This window comes from Cydia pomonella, chromosome 26, assembly GCF_033807575.1.
Source record: "Cydia pomonella isolate Wapato2018A chromosome 26, ilCydPomo1, whole genome shotgun sequence".
NCBI lineage: Eukaryota > Metazoa > Arthropoda > Insecta > Lepidoptera > Tortricidae > Cydia > Cydia pomonella.
In genome coordinates, this window is record NC_084728.1 from 946,185 (window position 1) to 967,781 (window position 21,597).

The window sequence follows — 21,597 nt, forward strand, 5'->3', positions numbered from 1 at the left end:
TGCGCTTCGCTTGGGTCGTCTTGGCGGGGGCACTGCCGTGCCCCCCGATACATAAATAAACACAAAATATATGGAGCTTATACATAGATTAAGAATCATTCATTCTGTTAGCACAGAAAGTACGTAATGATCTATCACCCTAGAAGTTATTATCCGTGTTTATCTACTTGTAACATACATGAACCTAGTCCCACGTACTGACGCTGGATTCGAACCCACGTACGGAAACACTTCCTCTACCGTTACTATGTTATTATTGACGTTATCATGTGGGCGTGCACGGATTGGAACTCGTTACCCTTGCGTTGGCATTTCTGATGAGTTTGTCACCTAATCTTAATTTAACAAAAACCGAACAGAGCAAATATCTGAACAGGCCTCTATTATTAAGGAGTTATTAGAGTGTTCAAATATTTATGAGCACCTTGGTCGCTCCGATACATATGATGTAACAAAAATAGTAGGGATCCCTTAAAGGGCATATTCGGTATCGTGTTTTGGTTAGGAAAAAGTAGAAGAATATTATTTTGATGCGATTAAAAAAAATGTATGTGGTAGTTCATCCAAGTAGGCCAATTCTCCATACAAAAGCCAAACATTTTTGGCGTGAATAGTTTTTTCTTCTACTTTTTCTTAATAAGAAGGTCAATTTTCACACACACATTACAACATTCATTTCATTTTGTATTTTTGTAATACATGTGTATAAAAAGAATGTGATTCAGTTGCTTCAAACAAAACATTACTAAAAGTCGCCCCGGTGGACCTTGCCTTTTTGACTCGCTCATTAAACTGTATCTCTAAACCTTTGTTGTAACCGTAGCTGTGTTAATGTTAGCTTTATATTCCTTATATTGTTACCTAGCGCTATATATTGTAGATTTATCAGTAGGTAATCTAGTAATCTGTGGACGATGTTGTTGATCTCACACTTTATTTATTCTTTGTATTCTATTTCTCTGCAAATAAAAAGAAAAAAATAAAATACACGATACCGAAATTACAGAATACATATGCCCTTAAAATGGATCCCCACTATTTTTGTTACCTTGTACTTACTTTAAAGTTTAGTTAGATACAGTTTAATTCCTTTTTCAACAAACATCTACAGGATGTTTTTTCAGTTAGTTTACGTTTTGGATTTTTCATTCTCTATACAAAATACTGAATGCTTCATCTACCGCCATTGTACTTATAAAAAAGTCATTATAATTAACTCAACCAAACAGTAGAAAACTATGACATGTCAATTTGCAACAACGATAGCCCGAGATAGTAATCTATAGTTTTTTTTTTTTCAATTGATAAACATCCTTGGTGTTATCACACTAACCTGTCACACGTGTGGTGGTCACGTGACAGGTTGGCAACTGTCACGCACGCGGTCAAAAGTGTGACCCGAACGCGATCTATCAGCGCTAACCTATCGTCACGTCACTGTTTGGATGTAACTCACAAGTTTCTTTCAATGGAAATGGCGGCAAGGTAATATTTTGAAATATTATCGAATTAAGTTTTAGGAACCTAATCAGTCTAATTACCGAATATTTCTAATCTAAGTACATCTGTAATTTAAAAAAAAAGGAATGTACAGGTTTTTAGGCTGCGTTTCCACCAGATATGTGCGAGGATACGTTGCGAGGGATGTGTTTGTTAAGAACAAATAGAATAACTTCATTTGTTTTCCTCGCTCAGCGTGTAGTGATTCCGTTGGTTCTTAAGAAAAACATCCCTCGCACATCTCTGGTGGAAACGCAGCATACTCACTCGTTCCTACAGTAACATTGTTCTAATCTATACATACAAAATTTACAAACTCATTGGGTGAATGACATTGTCACGTGTTTTTTTGGTTTACATTCTTTTAGGATCCATATCACTACACCTTAAAAAACAAAGTCCACAGCCGCGTCTGTCTGTAAGTCTGTATGTATTTTTTTAAATTATTTATGTAATAGGCAGCAAACGAGCAGACGAGCCGCCTGATGGGAAGCAGTCATCGCCGCCCATGGACATAAGCAATATGTTCGCAATAAACTCAAAAACGACTCAACGGATTTTCATTTTTACAAGTTTTTATTTAACTTCCAATGTACTCGTACCTATGTATGTACGCGTCAAATCTTGCAAGTTCAATTTAACCCATTTACCGGTTTCAGAAGAAGCTGAAAGCTTGCATACATATGTAGGTCGGGTGACAATGCAATATTATGGTACCGTAGAGCTGATCTGATGATGGAGACAGGAGGTGGCCATAGGAACTCTGTGATAAAACAACGCAACCTAATTGTTTTTGAGGTTTTTAGAATTGGCTCGATGAGTATTAGTTGCCTGTGATGGTGTACAGTCAGCGATAAAAGCTTGTACCATAAATGAAATTTTTGCCAAAAATTTATTTCATGCGGTTTTCGCCTATCAATAGAGTGATTCATGAGGAAGGTTTAGGTATAATTTGTTAATTGTGTAACCCGTGTGAAGGCGGGGCGGGTCGCTAGTGAAATACACTGTTAATTATACTTATTTCCCACTGTTGGGATTCCATTTTGATGTCAGTGTTTTTGTGCCAACAGAAAGAATACATTTATTCGTGACAGTCACAGACATGTACGTTACATGTATCTTAATATAAGTATTGTATACTATATCTATATAATCTCTCTCTCTTCATAATTAAGAGCTGTGCTCTTGTCGGTGGAGCAATGTCCAACTCGTCCGGTCCTCCGCCATCTATATAATAAGCACATTAATAATAAAGTATTGCCCACTGTGTAGAATTATATTTTGATTTTAATATTGTTGTGTAAACAAGAGGCACATACATATGCAGTGAATGGCCTGTCTGACCTAGTCGGTAGTAATTCTGCCTATGAAACCGATGGTCCTGGGTTCAAACCCCGGCCCATAGATCAATCCCAAAGGCCGGCAACGCACTTACAACCCCTCTGGTGTTGCGCGTGTCCATGGGCGGCGGCAATCGCTTACCATAAGGTGATCCGTCTGCTCGTTTGCTTCCGCAATCATATAAAAAAAGCTTATATAAAGTATAACTATGCAGGTTTCCTCACGATGTTTTCCTTCACCGAAAAGCTAGTGGTAAATATCAAATGATATTTCGTTCATAAGTTCCGAAAAACTCATTGGTACGAGCCAGGATTTGAACCCGCGACCTTCGGATTGAAAGTCGGACGTCATATCCACTCGGCCACCACCGCTTATACAAAAATTCTGCGAAGAAATTCAAAGGTGTAAGTGAAGTCCCCAATCCGCAATGGGCTAGCGTGGGGACTATAGCCCGAGCCCTCTCGCACATGAGAGGAGGCCTGTGCCCAGCAGTGGGACGTATATAGGCTGAATTATTATTTTATTATTAAAGTATAACTATATATCGTTGTCTAAGTACACACATCACAAGACTTATCGAGCTTACTGTAGGACTTAGTCTATTTGTGTAATAATGCCCTTCAATCATTATATCCATTTAATATAATAAGGAATAATTCGAACATCAAATGCTAAAATGAAGCATTGTCATTGCTTATTATTATTATAATCAATACGACAGTTGAATGAAATCACGCGCGCGCGCATTTAGCAACCTAAAACCTAACGTACCTGGGTACGTTCGTACGTTATCGTAAACGCCCACGAGGGGGATAAGGCACGTCGCGTCCTACAGACTTACTTATGGACATACGAACTACGAAGTTTGTTATACTTACATGTCCCAGAGCAAGGATTCATTAACGAGCAGTAGGTTCAGAAAACGGAGTTTTTTAAAAGTCTTAGCGCTTTTTTGGATCACAATACGGCTGCCATTTAATTAGCAATCTTCAGGCCTTTTTAGAGGGACCGTATCGATTCAAATCCCGATGGCCGTACATTATGCGGCAAAACCGGTGGTTAAACTCCGACGTTTGACAATTTAGTGCCCAGAAAACGTTTGGTGCAGTACAGCGCCATTTGGTTCGCCTATGAAACTAGGGGATACTTACGTTTTTTCTTAGATTTTATCTCTTGGAATACAGACATGATCAATAATAACTCTTTAATCCAGATTAAATCCTAGGAAAGACCTACAATCCCCGTACAACATTGCGTCAATCGCGTGTTTCACATAGCTCATCCAGTCATCATTGTTTTAGCTTTGTGTTAAACTGTCACCTTATTGATATTTATTACTTCTAATGGTAAAATTCGCTGTCAAATGCACAAAAGTAGATTTAAAAAGCACAATAACAAAAAAAAAACATTTTCTCAAATAAGGGCACCATCTAAGATCCAATAGAAAATTAAAAAGTTTTAACACAATAACTAATTATATTGAAATTGTAGTAAACGTACAAAGCTTTATAATTGAACACCTAACAAAACACAAAAATAGAACAATCTACATATTACCGCCTACGTTTTGTATTTGAAAACTAAATAAATAAGTAACACGATACATAAAAATAAACAATTGATTGAACATTTTAAAACCACACACTACAACGACATTAAATTACTTACTGTCATTAATAAAACCAACCTGTAAAATAAAAAAAGCAAGTACCAAAAACCAAAAACGAAAGTATTGAATTCTTCTTATTCTAACAACTCTAAGCGAGTGCTAAATACAGGTGCTGATAATCAACAAAAAGTGCCAACATGGTGAACAAACAAATGATAGGAAATGAGCAGCGTTGTCCAAGCCGTCTCGAATGGTGAATGAGGATTTTGGATTTTGTCTACGCTCGTGGGCCAATTTGGAAATAGAGGAAGAAAGGAGTATAAGCGGGCGGGAGAGAGGTGTTCAAGGTTAAAGGAATTCTGTAAATGCCACAGGTACAACTTAATAAATAGAAGAAAATTATTGGGAAGTAAGCGGATCACAGAATTAATGATGATGTCCTGTAGATGGATGATGTTACAATCACAACAAGTACTGAATGAAAGCGTTCAACATCAACTCCTAAGATGCAACTAGTCGTCGTCGTCGCCCATTGTGGTGATCGCAAGGCAACTTTAATTGGAAAGCAATTATTTTATTGTAGAGGGTTCAAGACAAGGGATGAGGAAAAGGCGTACGATGTACAAGGATCTCAATGAAAGCGACTCCTAGGATTCTCCTCACCCATTGCGGAGGTACGCCTGCATGAGGTAATGCCGGTCTTGGTGGTAAACATTGCATACCTTCTATTAGATAAGGAAAGTCTATTTTACTGTGTACAAGGGTGCAGGACAAGGAATGACTGAAAGGACCAGCAACTTAATGGTGACAACTGTGAAAGCGTTCAACATCAACTCCTAGGATGCTCCTCACCCATTGCGGAGGCACGTCTGCATGTTGGTGGTGCTGGAGATGCCGCCGGTCCTGGTGGTGGCCGTTGGGCGCGGCGCAGGTCGCCGCCACGCCGTACTACGTGCAAACGTGAGGTTAGTGACAAGTACTGTGGTTAGTGACATGGGGAAACATTTATAAACCCTATGACCGCCGCCTTTAAGTGCATTCCAACAAAATTCACCATGACGCGCCGCGTACGATATAGTTCGTGTCATCCAAGATGACGTGCAGATTTATCAAATCTAACCTTAAATATGACAATACGAGTCAAGGCACCCGTCGTCGTGAATGACATGGTCTATAGGCATGGCGTTCAAAGGGTTAATAAAGGAATTGAAGGTCACATCATGAGAATTTGTGCTTTAAATCAGATATATGAGAATATAGTTTAAATAGTATACATGTGCAGTTACTAGGCGGTTAATAGTGGGTACGAGAATATTTTGTAACTGAAATTGCCATCGGAATTATCATTGTGATTGTACAACATTTAAAATAAGATGATGTATACAGTATAGTACTGTGCATTGCTTGTAAGTTGTAAGCAAGATAAGAATTCATACATTTCATCATTTCGTCGTCAGTTACGAAGTTGAGATGTAGGACATGTAGGTATATATATCCTAGTAAGCGATTTACCTATGCGCGAATTTGTCTAGCCTCCTAAGTCCCAGTCAATCAAGCCATACAAGAAAATATTCTAATTGGCCAGTCAAATTTGAACCTACAATGTATGAAACAGTGTTGATTTTTGTTTTGTATGAAAATTGAAAGAAAAGAAAACATGCAACTCTGTTCCAATTGTTCCAAGTCAACATGATTTACGTTCCATCGAACTTAATAAGTGCTATTATAGACCTATAATAGGTAGGACCCTGAGCCTTAGGAGGCTAGTATTATCTTATCCAGTCTGCACAAAATATTGTGGGACCTGTTAATCTTCAACTTCATCGAACCAACGTCTATCCAATTATAGAAAAAACAAATTCTTAGCTGTCTATCGTCAAGTTTTACATTTTTAGCAAATCGGTACTTGCATAGTTTTGTGTTACCAAGGGCGAAATATAATGTATTGAAATTGCTACCTAAAAGAGGTTTTCAACTTCCCGGAGACAAAAGTTATACCAGTTTCAAAGGAGCCAAGAAACCTTGCACTATCCAGCAATATAAAGTAAAAGGGTGTTTAAAAAACGCCCCTCCCTTATCGCCAATACCTTAAGGGTCGTAAAAGGAAGCACACTGTAGCAGCACAGAAGGGCTACTTCGTACTTAGGTACCATTTATTAATGTTCAAATCTTAAGAACAATTGGAGTTAGTTTAGAATGGTCGAAGTATGTTATAGGTTATAGATATCGACAGCATAGGGTTTTCCTATCATTACGAATATTAACAAATTCTTGTTTTTTTAATATTATGGCCTGGATGTCCTTTAAGCCACTGCCTTTTAAAACAAAACTAGAGACATTTTTTGACCCCCCCACCCCCCCTGGTGAGATTTCGTCATGTTTTTCTTAAGCCCCCCCCCCCCCACACACCTCCTAATCTCACGTGAGATTTTTTAAATTTGTGTACAGGCTGTAATCGCGATGGATTATAAAAAAATAAGCAAAACTTTAATTCATATTATTACTTTTATTCAAGACTAGCAAAGACTAGTAATTGAGATTTCAGAGTATTGCGGTAGTTGAAAATCGATGCGATAAAATTAAATAATTATAATAATAAAATACTAATAAATAATAATAATTATAAAAAAAAAATAATGAATTGATAATAATAATAAATAAAGGTGCATTAATACGTTTCATCTGTATTTTTAGCATATCTAAATTAAAAATTTCACTTTCAGGCCTACATTTCTTTTTTTTTTTGTGACAATTTCTGGAGATGAAATTTATAAAAAAACTTACACATCTATTGAAAGTGCTTGAGTTTATTTTTCTGCACCGCGACCTTGAAATGTTTTGCACATAGAATCAAATTTATAATATAAATTTATGAAGATATTAAACCTACTTTAAAGAGGAACGCCAGAGTATTTCGGGCCTTTCTTTCCTCTGCTTCTCTAAGAAGCTGATTAACCTCATGTTGAACAAGTTTAACCAAATCCTCTTCATCGGGAACTTTTGTTTTGCTGTATTCCATAATTTTACCATTTCTTCTTGACAGCATATTTTTGTCTTGTAGACGTGTCTTTTAACGTAAGCATTATAATATTCTCGGAAGTTCTGAATCATTAAAAACGTCTCTAGAATGGTTATTAAGTGAAATATTTACTCGGGTAAACGAAGCAGGTCAAAACTTGTACGAGCATCGCTATTACTCGGCTCTTTACGCTGCGTCGTTTGTCACACGTGTCGATACGGCTGGTCGATAACTGTTAAACAATCGAAGGGCTACTGTGCTGCTCTGCGGGGTCCCGGCAGATACGGCAAACACTATTTTGTGAAATTTGCTATTTTTTTAAAAAAAAATTTTTTATTCCGATTCAATTCTTTTACACTTTTTTCCACTAAGAAAAAAATTACGTGATATTTGCTAAAAACGCCCCTCCCCCCCGAGTGAGATTTGGTAAGATTAAGCTTAACCCCCTCCCCCCCTTGAACGCCTCACGTAATTTATGGACGCCCCCTTATCTCCGTTTTTGAAGAAAATTAATAAATTGACGGGGTCAAAATCAAAGGGCATTACAAGAATCTCCTATTTTTGCAGTAGAAGTACCTATATAAAAGCTGATTTCTACAAGTATATATGTTTGCCCAATGTTAACAGGTCAAAAACGTTTCAGAAAACGGGCGGGTAAAAGGTAATGATTTGGGTACATTTTACTAAGGATGTCATAACTCATTATACAGATTTTTAGAAATAGAAGGCTTGAACATGCCAATAAAAAGCTCGCTAAAAGTAAAAGTTCGCTTTCAAAAAATCATTACGTGCTTTCTTTGCTAGCAGAATGAAAGATTCTTAATGTATTTATTTATTGGCTTCAGATGTTTCGTTATATATATATGTTTATATATATATATATATGTATATATATTTATTTATTTATATATGTATGTGTGTATTATGTTTGTATGTATATGTTATTTTATGTATTTTAGCTTGATTTGTTTTGCTATTGTAATTGTAGCACCGCTCTCAATCTCTCTGCTTAGCCTTAAGGTTGACTGGTAGAGAATGCCTCGTGGCATTAAGTCCGCCTTTTGTACTATAAGATTGTTTTCTTTTGTGCAATGAAGATTAAATAAATAAATAAATAAATAAAGATTCTGCAAGAAAATTATGAATGAATGAATGAATGAAATCGTTTATTCACAATGAACATATGGTGATATAAGATCTTAAATTACAAGCATTGTGTCCCATGATATATTCAGTCTATGTGGACGTGTGAAAACAGGTGTCAGTGATAACTTGGTTTAACCTTTTAACCGCCTTAGACTGAAATTTAAGACATATAATATCCAGCTTATTTCGCCGCATTCTGATGAAACAAAACTTCGTGCAAAGTCGTACCTGCGGCGGCTCGAGCACACTCGATAAAGAATCCTAAGCTGTTAAAAGGTTAAAGTGAATTTATTGAAGAGAAAAAGCCAAAATTATTTTAAGCAGACCTACTGTAGACCTTCGCCTGCCTATCCGGATCACTTAAGTGAATGCGACAGTAAAAACGGTCGTCGACCTTTAGTTTTATGCCTCCGCAGTTCGGGACATGTCCGCTCCGGCTTATGGCTACTTGTAGGCCTCTTTTAGGACGGAAATTATCTCTGTAGGAAGGTCAATAATAGCCAACTAGAATTAAGAGATTTTTGACAAAGAAACGTCACTACAAAGACAAACCAAGCTAACTAAGTTGTTTAGGAGATACTGGAATAAGCTGTGGTTACCTATAATTGGACAAACATCTACCCTTATTGTTATGTAAGCTAAAAATTATTTTTTCTCTGATGTATTGTCTGTTGGTGATCCTAAATAAATTAAAAAAAAAAAAAAAACTCCGCTCGCTTTTATCATAGTAAAGGCGGCATAGTTAGCTTAGACGCTACTCTTGTCGACCTCTTGTATCAATATGATGTTTCAATTCATCAATATGCTTATTAAATCACACGAATCCACCGCCAAAAAGCCGCTTAAATGCAATCGAAGTTACGCTCTCATTTTAAAGCGACATATTTAAATTACATAAAACTTGGCATGAACATTTACATAAATAAAATAAATAAATAAATATTATAGGACATTATTACACAAATTGACTAAGTCCCACGGTAAGCTCAATAAGGCTTGTGTTGCGGGTCTACTTAGACAACGATATATATATAATATATACATATTTATAAATAACTTAAATACATAGAAAACATCCATGACTCAAGAACAAATATCCATGCTCATCACACGAATAAATGCCCTTACCAGGATTGGAACCCGGGACCATCGGCTTCATAGGCAGGGTCGCTACCCACTAGGCCAGACCGGTCGTCAAAAAATATATCTGCCTTTATAATATATATATATATACTATATAATATATATATATATACTTTTGTTGCTCAGGATTTTTATAAAGAAAATAGAGAAACAAAATAAAGTAAAAAGAAGGGGAGGTAGGAGAAGAAGAGAGAGAGATAGTAGTTTGTTTTTACGTTTTGATATAATCAAACAATAAAAAATCTTCTTCATCTGACGAGAGATGGCCGATTTCAACTAATGAGACTTCGCTTATGAAACGATTACGCTTACGCGACGCTTGGTGCCCTGTACCCCTAGTGTAAATTTATTCGATAGCGAAACGTGACTTACGCGTTTGCGTTAAGTCTCATTTTGTATGGGATTTTGAGTTTCCAAAACGTCCCGCTTGGCGCGCTGTTTCTAAATCCTATACAAAATGAGACTTAACGCAAACGCGTACGTCTCGTTTCGCTATCGAATAAATGTACACTAGGGGTACTGAACTCTACGCGTCTCGTACTCGTAACGTTTTTACGATACGCTTACGCTTACGCTTACGCTCCGTGGGCTGAGGGCCTAAGTAGTACAATTCATTATCAATAATGTACAAAAGGCATTTTTCTCCTCTTAAAGAAAATAAAAGCTCATCTTATTTCGATTCCTATTAAATTGGTTTCTTGTTAAAACGAATTGCTTGTAATTTCCGATCAAGCCAGTATTAACAGCTTAATTACACAGAACCCGTCTGTCTGTCCGCCCGATATACCAAACCAGTCCGTGACAATACGGCAGATGTTTAGTAATCCTTCACGATAGTACACTATACTTCAATAAAAACAGGGCACTTAGACTAGATTTTTTATAGATTAAGACTGGATTTTAGTGCTCTTAAGTGTATTTTGGAATGTAATGGAACTTGTAGATATATTTTTAAAATACAAACTAGTTCTGTTTGATGAGGGTTGTTGTACTGAAAAAACAAGACTTACTTAAGAATGAAAATAAACGTAGAAGCTAATAATGACATTCCTACAGACAGAGAACTCCCGTGAACAGAGAACCCTCCACGGTCCACGCTAATAGTAAATGTTGGTAAAACCTCGAAGTTCGGGACTCAGATCAGTCTTTTATGCCGTCTCGTCGAGAGACCCTGAGAAAGGCCGACGAGTTTTCTGCTCCCTTCTCATCTCGTCCTTCTCCGATTCGGTCGGAGCGGTACCGCTGCCGAGACTCTCGAAGATAAGCTCTCGGCGAGTGTGTAAGGCAGTGGTTCCTAACCTTTTCAGTACTGTCACCCCACTGACTAACTTGGGAACTTCATTTTACCCCTCCTCCATAATCATTTATTTAGTTATTTATTTCAAGAGAAAACTTAAGTGGTAGGTATACATATTTTTTCGCCAGTGGACAGTTTGTTGGTGAATAGTGCGCTCCAAAATAAAGCTAACAATGTTGTGTCATACCTACTCATACATTATACAAACTTATTTTAGTAGGTGAGTACTGAGTGAAATGATTAATTTACAATGCTTACTTGTAGGTATCAAAACTTACACAACTATTTAGTTATCTATATATCTAAGAAATATAAGTACTATGTATCGATTAATATTCTTTCTTATAGATCTTTGTTTTCTTTGATTAGCTTATAGCCTCCGTAATATACCAGTTTTAACCCCATGGGGGTAATTAGGAACCACTGGTGTAAGCGCTCCTGTACACGATGGCCCATCGTAGGCCAGTCTTAGGAACGCAGCTATACGGTGAAATGAGATAGGAATATCACTTGCTCCCTCTAACGCATAAATGCATCCCTAGGACTGGCCTACGCTGGGCCATCGTGTAGAGGAGCCATAACAGGCTAACAGCCGGCATTATACAGGATGTTTATTTAGTCACCTGTAATAATTTACGGGGTGAATAATATATATATAGGTCATATTGAACAACTTTTATTATGGGACCAACCCGAAAATCGCGGAAAAAAATTATCTGTTTTATACATTTTGGCTAGCCTGATCATTTGATGTTGATATTTTGTATAGGAGAACGAATGAGTGAAAGAAGGCTAACAAAGATAGTGTATACGGAAGAAGTAGAAGAGGGTAGACCTCGGCGAACTTTCTCTGATCAAATCAGGGAAATCGTGAAGAAAGGCCACGTCAAGAGCACCCTAAAACGGGCGAGCGTGTATGAGGATTAATGAGGAATGTTATAGAAGTGAAGGAAGGAGGGAAGCATGTCTGGATCGTAGCAAGTGGAACTCCCTGGTCTCCGATCTCCGAGAAATAGGCGTGACTATATGTATGTATGTAATAATATTAGTAGGGAGGTCATAACCTCTCTTTACGATGCAACAACCATACATACTGCCACAGGTACTGCAAAGTTGGACGATCTTTCACTCTAGACTTAGAACAAATTGGTCCGAGTCTCTAACCCTCCAGACATAGTCTACTCACTACATAAGTACAGTCGCACACATTATCTTTTCTCTGTCTTCGGTTTTATGTAGGGTTGCCACAAGGAAAAATGGAATTCCTAAGTCCGGACATCACCCTAAAAATCATGACATTTCCTGGACGGTTAGTTCTCCAAACCTCACGGGAGTCTCATCTCATTAATTAAAAATGTGCTGTAGCTACAATCCACCATGCCGTACCTACTCCAAACTTTTAGAGTCAAACTAAGATAAGTTGGCAGCGATTTTGATAGCCCAGACGGTGCAAGTGTTAAGTAAACGTCATAATTTCATTGAAGTTTGACGTTTAAAATAACCATGCACGGGTTAACAACTTATCTTTGTCTGAGTCTAGCTAGCTTCTAGTGGTTAGTTGAATTTTCTAAAAACCCTAACACTCGCTAAGTCCCCCCGCAACCCTGACAAAGGGGCGGTGCTGCTATTTTCCGGAAATCGTTTTTTCCAAGTTGCGACTTCTGCCATTCGCAATTTTTACCACTTTTTTTTCTCAATAGCTTCCTTTCGCGAAAGCATTTCTAACCATTCGTATATTTTCCTATTATATTTATTTTCAATAGCTTTTTTTACAAGATTTTATTTACTTTCACCTGACCGTTGTCTGTTTGTAATCAAATCTTGCAAGTTAAATTTGACCCACTTCCCGGTTTCCGATGAAGCTGAAAATTTGCATACATATGTAAGTCGGGTGACAATGCAATATTATGGTACCATCGAGATGATCTGATGATGGAGACAGGAGGTGGCCATAGGAACTCTATGATAAAACAATGTAACCTAATTGTGTTTGAGGTTTTTAGAATTGTCTCGATGAGTATTAGTTACTTGTGGAAAGAAAAGTACAGTCAGCGATAAAAGCTTGTACTAAAAATGAAATTTTTGCCAAAAACTTATTTCTGACAGAATTTCTAACCACTCGCATAATTTCCCACTATATTTAATTTGTTTACAATCACGGAAGAGTGTCATTAGACAGAGTCCGAGTGAAGGGATAGAACTCCGTTAGGTGAACTGCGACTAAAACAGTGCTCCAGAACCGACAAATTTTGTAGGATATTGATTTACATTACATTAATATAAGAGAAGTTATCCGTAGCATGCGAATGGTTAGAAAACCTACCAGGAAACTAAGCTGTTGAAAAATAAATATAATAAGAAAATATACAAAAATGGCTAAAAATGCTTTCGGGAAAGGATGCTACTGACAAAATAAACTGGCTAATTTCACGAATGGAAAACTTGGAATCGGAAAAAAGATTTTTTAACAAAAATATCGCCTCTCTAACAAAGGACGAAAAATCCTGACATGTCAGGGGAAACCGTCACGTATGGCAACCCTACATATATATATACAAAGTACAGTCGCACACATTATCCCCCGTCTTCCGTTTTATGGCCGCCAGACTCTTTGTACAGTCACGCCCAGATTTACGATCTCATACGAAATATACATATTTAATGGCTAACGTTGCGTCTTTTATTGGGCTTAGTTTGGTGTCACCGAAGAGGATGAGTATTGGAAGTTTAATGCCTTTGACGTAACTACTGACGGATGACGAAACTGTGATAGTTAATAGAATTCGATTCTCATCATAAACTTTGATAATGGGTAAAAAACATTCGGATACCGGCGTTTTTTCTTAGGATATTACAAAAGTTAGCGATGTGGATACATTTTTCTTGGAGCTTGTTTCACAATGTCCAAGTAAAGTATCAGATAGCTAATTAATTAATAAATTAACTGCCAGATAAAACTTCATGCAAAACTTAGCACTTTATCAAATAATTAATTTATTTATTTATTCTTCTTCTTCTTCTTCCTCGCGTTGTCCCGGCATTTGCCACGGCTCATGGGAGCCCGGGGTCCGCTTGACAACTAATCCCAAGATTTGGCGTAGGCACTAGTTTTTACGAAAGCGACTGCCATCAGACCTTCCAACCCAGAGGATAAACTAGGCCTTGTTGGGATTAGTCCGGTTTCCTCACGATGTTTTCCTTCACCGAAAAGCGACTGGTAAATATCAAATGATATGAAACTTATGTACGAAAGTTCCGATAAACTCATTGGTACGAGCCGGGGTTTGAACCCGCGACCTCCGGATTGCAAGTCGCACGCTCTTACCGCTAGGCCACCAGCGCTTCATTTATTTATTAATTTATTTATTTCTTGCTTTAATTAGCACTTTATCTACCAGTTCAGCTTATTTGAAGATTGTGAAACGCCAACGATGACTTTATTCGTCAGATAAGTGACAAGTAGCTTATTTAGGACTTAATATGGACATTGTGAAACAGGCCCTTAGGGCAGGACGTGTATACATATTTTTGGGACTTTGTTCGTATCGATATTTTCAGACGTGACTGTACAGTCAAAGAATTTAATTTCCTACCCATTTCGTACCATGTCACAGTGACAATAGTATGAGGTCTCTAGCGAGTTTCATGTTGTTTGTCACTGTGACAAGGTACGAAATGGGTAGGAAATTAAATTCCTTGACCGTACCTATCTTATACCTTTAAACGAGCAATTCTTGTATATAAGCAAAAAAAAAAACGTCACTTATGACTCACATATTTAATACTTTAGCAAATGTTTGACGTATCTCAAAATTCAAATCGGGCCGCAAAAACAAGTTTGTTTTTTTTTTTTAAATTCGCTATATTTTTTAAACTATGGTCACAGATTATATAATAGTTCTTACGACTATGGTATCTGAGGCTACATAAGCTATTATATACCTTATCCTATTGTAAATACAAAGTTTCAGAGTAATCTATCTAGTCGTTTTAAAATGAAAGCGGAACTACGTTTGTATGGAGAACCGAACTTACATTTATTGTTAATTACTAGGTACGAGTACTTAATTACTATGATTTAAATCAAACAAACCAACTAGTATTTAGGCGCGTCGACATATATATAAATATTCACTGTAATATCTCGACAATTGGGCCGTGATCAAGTATTTGAGCACCTGCTCCCAACATAATCAGATATGTCAGCTCTGACAACTTTTCAAAACCACCCCGTATGTGACCAAACCCGTAATGACACCTGTCCACCCGGCGAGTACAGGCACTTTAATTGCAGTAAAACACAGCCCTCGGGTCACTCATCTAGGACCGTGGCAAAAACATATCCTGTGGTAAACTTACATGCCATTAAAACAATCCAAACATATAGTCGAAACCAATTTGTGGCGTTCCATGCCTAAAGGGTCCATAAGCCCCATTTGCATAAGGATCCTTTAGGAATGGAAAGCCACATTTTGTCAGTAAAAAGGCGTAAAATTTTAAACATTTTGTTGGAGTTTTTTAATTTTAAATTTTGAGTTGCTTACCTACATAATGTATTTTGCGTATGGATACTACTGGTTTTCTACTTTTTATTTTATTATTATTTTTTTGTTCTCCTTCTACTTTTATGTGTAGCCTAAAGTCTCATATTGCTACTGTTCATATTGATTTGTCTTTCACCTGTTTAATCCTTTCTCATTTTCTCAAAGGTTAGCTGGAAGAGATCCCTTTTAGGGATAAGTTCGCCTTTGTACAAAATTTTTTTCTTTGTTTTGTCTATTTTTTGTTAACCTGTTTATGTGCAATAAAGTGACATATATACATACATTGACTCTAAGACATGTACAGGGTGATTCATGAGACGTGAACAGGGCCAACACTGGCAACTTTATAGGTCGTGTCATCCACGATGCCGCGCAGATTTGTCAAATCTAACCTTTAATACAATGACATTACGTGTCAAGGCACGCGTCGTCGTGAATGACCCGATCTATACACACTTGTAGATGTTAATTAATCGTTTTCCATCGTATTTAAGTATTAATTACCAAACCAAATTACCAAACCTTTCGCGTGTTTTTAGGGTTCCGTACCCAAAGGGTCAAATACGAGACCCTATTACCGAGACTTCGCTGTCCATCCGTCCGTCCTGCTGTAACCCGGCTGTATCTCATGAACCGTGATAGCTAGACAGTTGAAATTTTCACAGATGATGTATTTCTGTTGCCGCTATAACAACAAATACTAAAAACAGAATAAAATAAATATTGAAGGGGGGCTCCCATACAACAAAAATATTATTTTGCCGTTTTTATAAATAATGGAGTCAGTCCTCAGTCCTCTCCGCAACCCTTTTTCTGCTGCACATCAACGATCTGCTCAAGCCCGGTAAGCTGCTAAGCCAATCTTTGGGTACGCAGATGACAGCACAGTTACGGAGAGATACCTCTCTGACGCGAGGGCCAGTGAAGGTGACACCAAGATCCTCAGGGAGACCATGGTGGAACGTTTGAATCTGTCCTTGAACGCCGTGGCCGAATGGGGCGAAGCCAACTTGTTCGGATTCAACGCCACCAAAACACAGGCGTGTCTTTTCACCACAAAACGGAGCCAGTTCACCTTGGCTCCCACTTTCCGAAATGTGTCCCTTCCCGTGACTAACACTTTAGAGCTTCTTGGTCTAAGTTTAAAATCGAACTTAAACTTCGGGTTGACTATTGAGTCCAGGGCTAAAACTGCTGCCAAAAAACTTGGTGTCCTATTTAAGGTGAGGCGGTATTTCACGCCGAAACAGCTTCTCTCCCTATACCAAGCACAGGTCCGCTCGAGCATGGAATACTGCTGCCACCTATGGGACGGTTCCGCCAAATATCAGCTGGCGGCCCTGGACTCGATAGAGCGCCGGGCTCATAGACTTTTTGGCGATGACCCATCTATCAAGTCAAAATTACAGAGCCTTAAGCATCACCGTCGAGTCGCTAGCCTATCGGTGTTCTATCGGATACATTTCGGGGAGTGTGCACAGGAACTGCACGATCTGATCCCACCTTCCCCTTTCCATCATCGGACGTCCAGGCGTGGGGAGCGAATGCACCCGTTCGTGGTACACATTCCATTTGTTCGCACTAAACGGTTTGCCTCCTCTTTTTTGTTACGGACGGCTAAAGAATGGAATGCGCTCCCGCCCTCTGTATTCCCTGATAAATATGACCTCGGTCTCTTTAAAGCAAGAGTGAATAGGCTACTACTGAATCGGTGAGCTCCATCTTAGGCCCTGTCTTCACTTTCCATCAGGTGTGACTAGAGCCAATCGCCGATCAGTTTTTAATAATAAAAAGAAAAAAAAAAAGGAACGGGTCCGACTCGCACTTGCCCGGTTTTTTAACTATTTGTCAAGTAAAAGTTTACTTCTCTACCCTCGTGCTGCGTAATGTACGTTACGATGCTATTTTGTACGGTGGGTCACCCTACAATGCCTATTTAATAAACATAAGACCTCTCGACGCCAACGACGGATATATCCGAACCGCAGGTCTAACATCAATGACGAACTAATCCGTCACAGACCACAGAGCAACAATAGACCTACGTGCATATGCATAAAGTTCAATTTCAGTTTTGACACATGACGTGGCGTCTGAGTGGCAGCTTTTTTGTTTGGCACGGCGTCAAAAAGGTTAATCATTGATTTTGATGAAAATAAATTGGCACATTGACATCTCCTGAATCACCCTGTATAACCACAGAATAACATCAAACAGCCAGTAATATTAGTTTATAATTCAACCCCCACAGAGCCCACTCAATATGCGAAAACAGCAGTTTTTACCGAAACAGCGGTATATCGTGATTTATTCCTTGTAAACGCTGAGCCGGCGCCCTTTTTGCATGTTTCCTTTTTGTCCCATTTCTTTATGGATCTATGTTTTCCCTCGTTGGGAAACTGTAAGAAATACTAAACTTTATAAGGTTTTTATCTTTACTGAGATATTTTAGCGATATTTTTAGACAAAGAGAGAAAGTTATTTTAGACGCTATAACAATAAAAACCAGGCTTGAAGCAGGAGACTACGTTTGTACGGAGAAGCGGCTGTCGCCTTACCTCTTAACATCAAAGTCAGATAAATCCATCAGTCAGATTTTGCGATATTGGTATTAAATAAGAAAAGGTAATAGGGTAGATATTTTGGTACTTATTTTGAAAAAGTAATAGGGTAGATATTTCCTAATGGAGACGAATGGTTTTATCTGAGTTTGAAGTTAAGCGGCACATATTTTGTATGAAGTTAATTTTTTCTCTAAAGCAGAGACGTTTTCCACAAGAGTCTCTTACATTGACCCGCCTGTTGCTATGTCTATTGCAGGCGCATAATTATATTGCTGTGTCGCCTACGGTGCCGGTTGTCAATGTCACTGTGCGAGCTTGACAGCAATATAATTATGCGCGTGCAACACAGATAGCAACAAGCGGGTCAATGTACGAAAATCTATATGGAAAGCGTCTGTTCTTTATGTGCAAAGTACTTGGTGAGGGAAATAAAAAGATGATGCACGGGGCGGAAAAAATATACTTTCGCAATCCCACATAAATTACGATAAAATAACTAATGTATCCCAAAGCTGCCAGGGCACACACATGCACGTAGCCAATATATTAGTGGTAAAAGGAAACGTTACTTTTATTTACCTTCGAGTTTTTTTATATGACTTGGATGATTTGATTTAATATTACTTATACGATGATTTATAAATATTTTTATTAAATTTCTCATAAACAAATAAAAAAAAAAACTCACCATTCCATTGTCCATTCCTCCATACGGTGACTGGTAGCCTGCTTTTTCTGTGACTGCAAGAAAAAACTACACATTAATACCAAAATACAGCGCAAAAAATATAAAAATTAAGAAACTAGGGTCGGAATGGAATTATCTAACTTTACACAGAATTTGCAAAGACAGAGTGATGCAGTGCCACCTAAAACGTCAAATTTCTATGAAATATCGTCAGGTGACAACCAAAACTCATTACTACCCCATATTAAGAGATCCCTTACAGGGATAAGTTCGCCTTTGTTGTAGTTAATTTAGTCTGCAACTGTGTTTTTCGTCTCGTTTTCACTTGACGATATGCCGTTTATAGCGTCACTGCCACACTTTGTTACATCATCTGCGCAATGTTAGATTAGACAGAATATTCCGTATTTGCCATTTTGGCTAAGGAACCCTTAAAGTGTGTCGTTTGGTTTCTCGATTGAAATATGGTGAAGTGTTTCGACTTACCGTTTACGTGTTATGCCACTTTATATTACAATCCTACAGTTCTAGTTTTAATATCCGCTAAATGTTTATAATCAGCATATACGTCGGGGTTTTCGGTGCGGGAATGTTTTACACTAGCCAAAAAACAGGTTAAAACTATAAAAACTAATACTATTTTAATATTTCTAAGCGCATTTGAAGCTTACCTTCTATTTTTAATTCATAGTTTGGTAATTATTTTACAATTGTCTATTGTTATAATTATAAATACAAGAAAACATTCCCGCACCGAAAACCCCGACGTATGATAGTCAGAGTAAGAGTAGAGAGAAGATCTTTTATTTCAGTCTTTTAGTACAGACATACTAATATTACCAGGGGTCTCCGCACTAAGCAACGCCTGTATCGCGGGGAACCAATTACAATTTAAATATCAGAACTAGTTACTATTTAAATTCTAACATTTGGTAAGAAATTACTTTCGGCTAGTACTAAACTACTATAATTCTAAAACTCTGAATAATTGACACCCAATTTAACATGTCTACAACTTTAAGGGCCTGTTTCACAATGTCCAAGTAAAGTCCTGAATAAGCTACTTGCCACTTATCTGACGAAAGTCATCGTTGGCGTTTCACAATCTTCAATAATAAGTTTAACTGGTAGATAAAGTGAAGTGCTGGTTTGCAGGAAGTTTTATCTGGCAGTTTGTTTATTTGTTAATTATCTATCCAATACTTTATTCAGACTTTGTGAAACAGACCCTAAGGGCTTGTTTTACAATGCCCTAGTAAAGTCCTGAATAAGCTACTTGCCACTTATCCGACGAATAAACTCATCTTTGGCGTTTCACAATCCTCAAATTAAGTTTTTAACTGGTAGATAAAGTGCCTAGTTTTGCATGAAGTTTTATGCGGCAGTTAATTAGCTATCCAATATTTTACTCAGACTTTGTGAAACACACCCTCAGACCAAGATACTCGTAGGTTGGCAGAGATTTTGATAGCCCGGCCTGTGCAAGTGTTAAGTAAACGTCATAATTTCATAGAAGTTTGACGTTCTAAATAACACTTGGTCTGTCGGGGCTGCTAACTTATCTTGGTCTAACTCTAGTGTCGAATAGAGCAGTCTCAAATTTACTGTAACGCAAATAAGCCCTGAAAATGACGTCAAAATATGTAGCGTAGGTACCTTTGTAGCAGATTGTGCAAGATATACGCAGATTTTTATTATTAGGGTTGTCCCCGGCTTAGTGACTGAGTAATAATAATAGTAACCCAAATTTTAATGAGACCCATGTGGTCCATTATCCACCAAAAATCAATTGTCCGTAAAATCAGCAAGTATGTAAATCAGATAGTAATCCCACGACAAAAAAAAATATAAAATGTCTCTACTACACATTATTAAACCTTGTAGACTAGAGAGTAAGGTTGATATTACATACACATTTTTTTGTTATAAAAGTTGACATCTGATAATTTCACCGGCTTCTAAAAATTGCAAGTTCACAACAATCGTAGAGTGCTATAGAAAAATGTGCCTTAAAATTACGACATAATGTTCCATTCCCAAAACAAATTGTTGAAGTATAATCCCTTTTAAACAAGTATCACTGACTAAACTGACAGGGAAGTTAGAATGAGGAATTTCTACTCTATTAAAAAGAAATAAAGTTGTTTTTGCAATGAATGTAAAGTTGAAAGGTCGATAACAATAAAACTAATCCAATAGGGAGATAATAACAGAGTGTATACTTTTGTGACAACCCTATGTCAACCTCAGTACGAAAATAGCGTATCTGCGTATTTTTGACTATACATTTTAAACTTTTTATATCAGAAAAGTATAAATTAAGTTGTTTCAAGTTTGGTTGGACATCAGATAAAATATCTTTTGATAAAATTTCGTTGAAAGCAATAGATTTAATCATTATTTTTTAATATTTGTATACCGCAGACAATTTCACATCAAGTATTTTCTACATGAAGTAATTTGACGACCGGATTGGCCTAGTGGGTAGTGACCCTGCCTATGAAGCTGATGGTTCCGGGTTCAAATCCTGATAAGGGCATTTATTCGTGTGATGAGCATGGATATTTGTTCCTGAGTCATGGGTCTTTTTTATGAATTTAAGTATTTATAAATATTTATATATTATATATATCGTGGTCTAAGTACCCTCAACACAAGCCTTATTGAGCTTACTGTGGGACTTAGTCAATTTGTGTAATAATGTCCTACAATATTTATTTTTATTTAATATTTAAGTAATTCATAA

General features: G+C 37.4%; 1 protein-coding gene across 1 annotated transcript in view; it reads right to left on the bottom strand.

Annotated features, from left to right (window-relative positions):
• The window catches only part of LOC133531916 (protein daughterless), a 136,716-nt gene extending 117,812 nt beyond the window's left edge, over nt 1–18,904 (bottom strand). Inside the window, exons 1-2 of the mRNA XM_061870341.1 lie at nt 18,852–18,904; nt 5,303–5,398 (exon numbers count right to left, since the gene is read on the bottom strand). Of these exons, the coding sequence (XP_061726325.1) occupies nt 5,303–5,398; nt 18,852–18,866 (111 nt within the window). The 5' untranslated portion in view covers nt 18,867–18,904. The remainder of the gene's footprint in view (nt 1–5,302; nt 5,399–18,851) is intronic.
• Between the last annotated feature and the right edge of the window lie 2,693 nt (nt 18,905–21,597).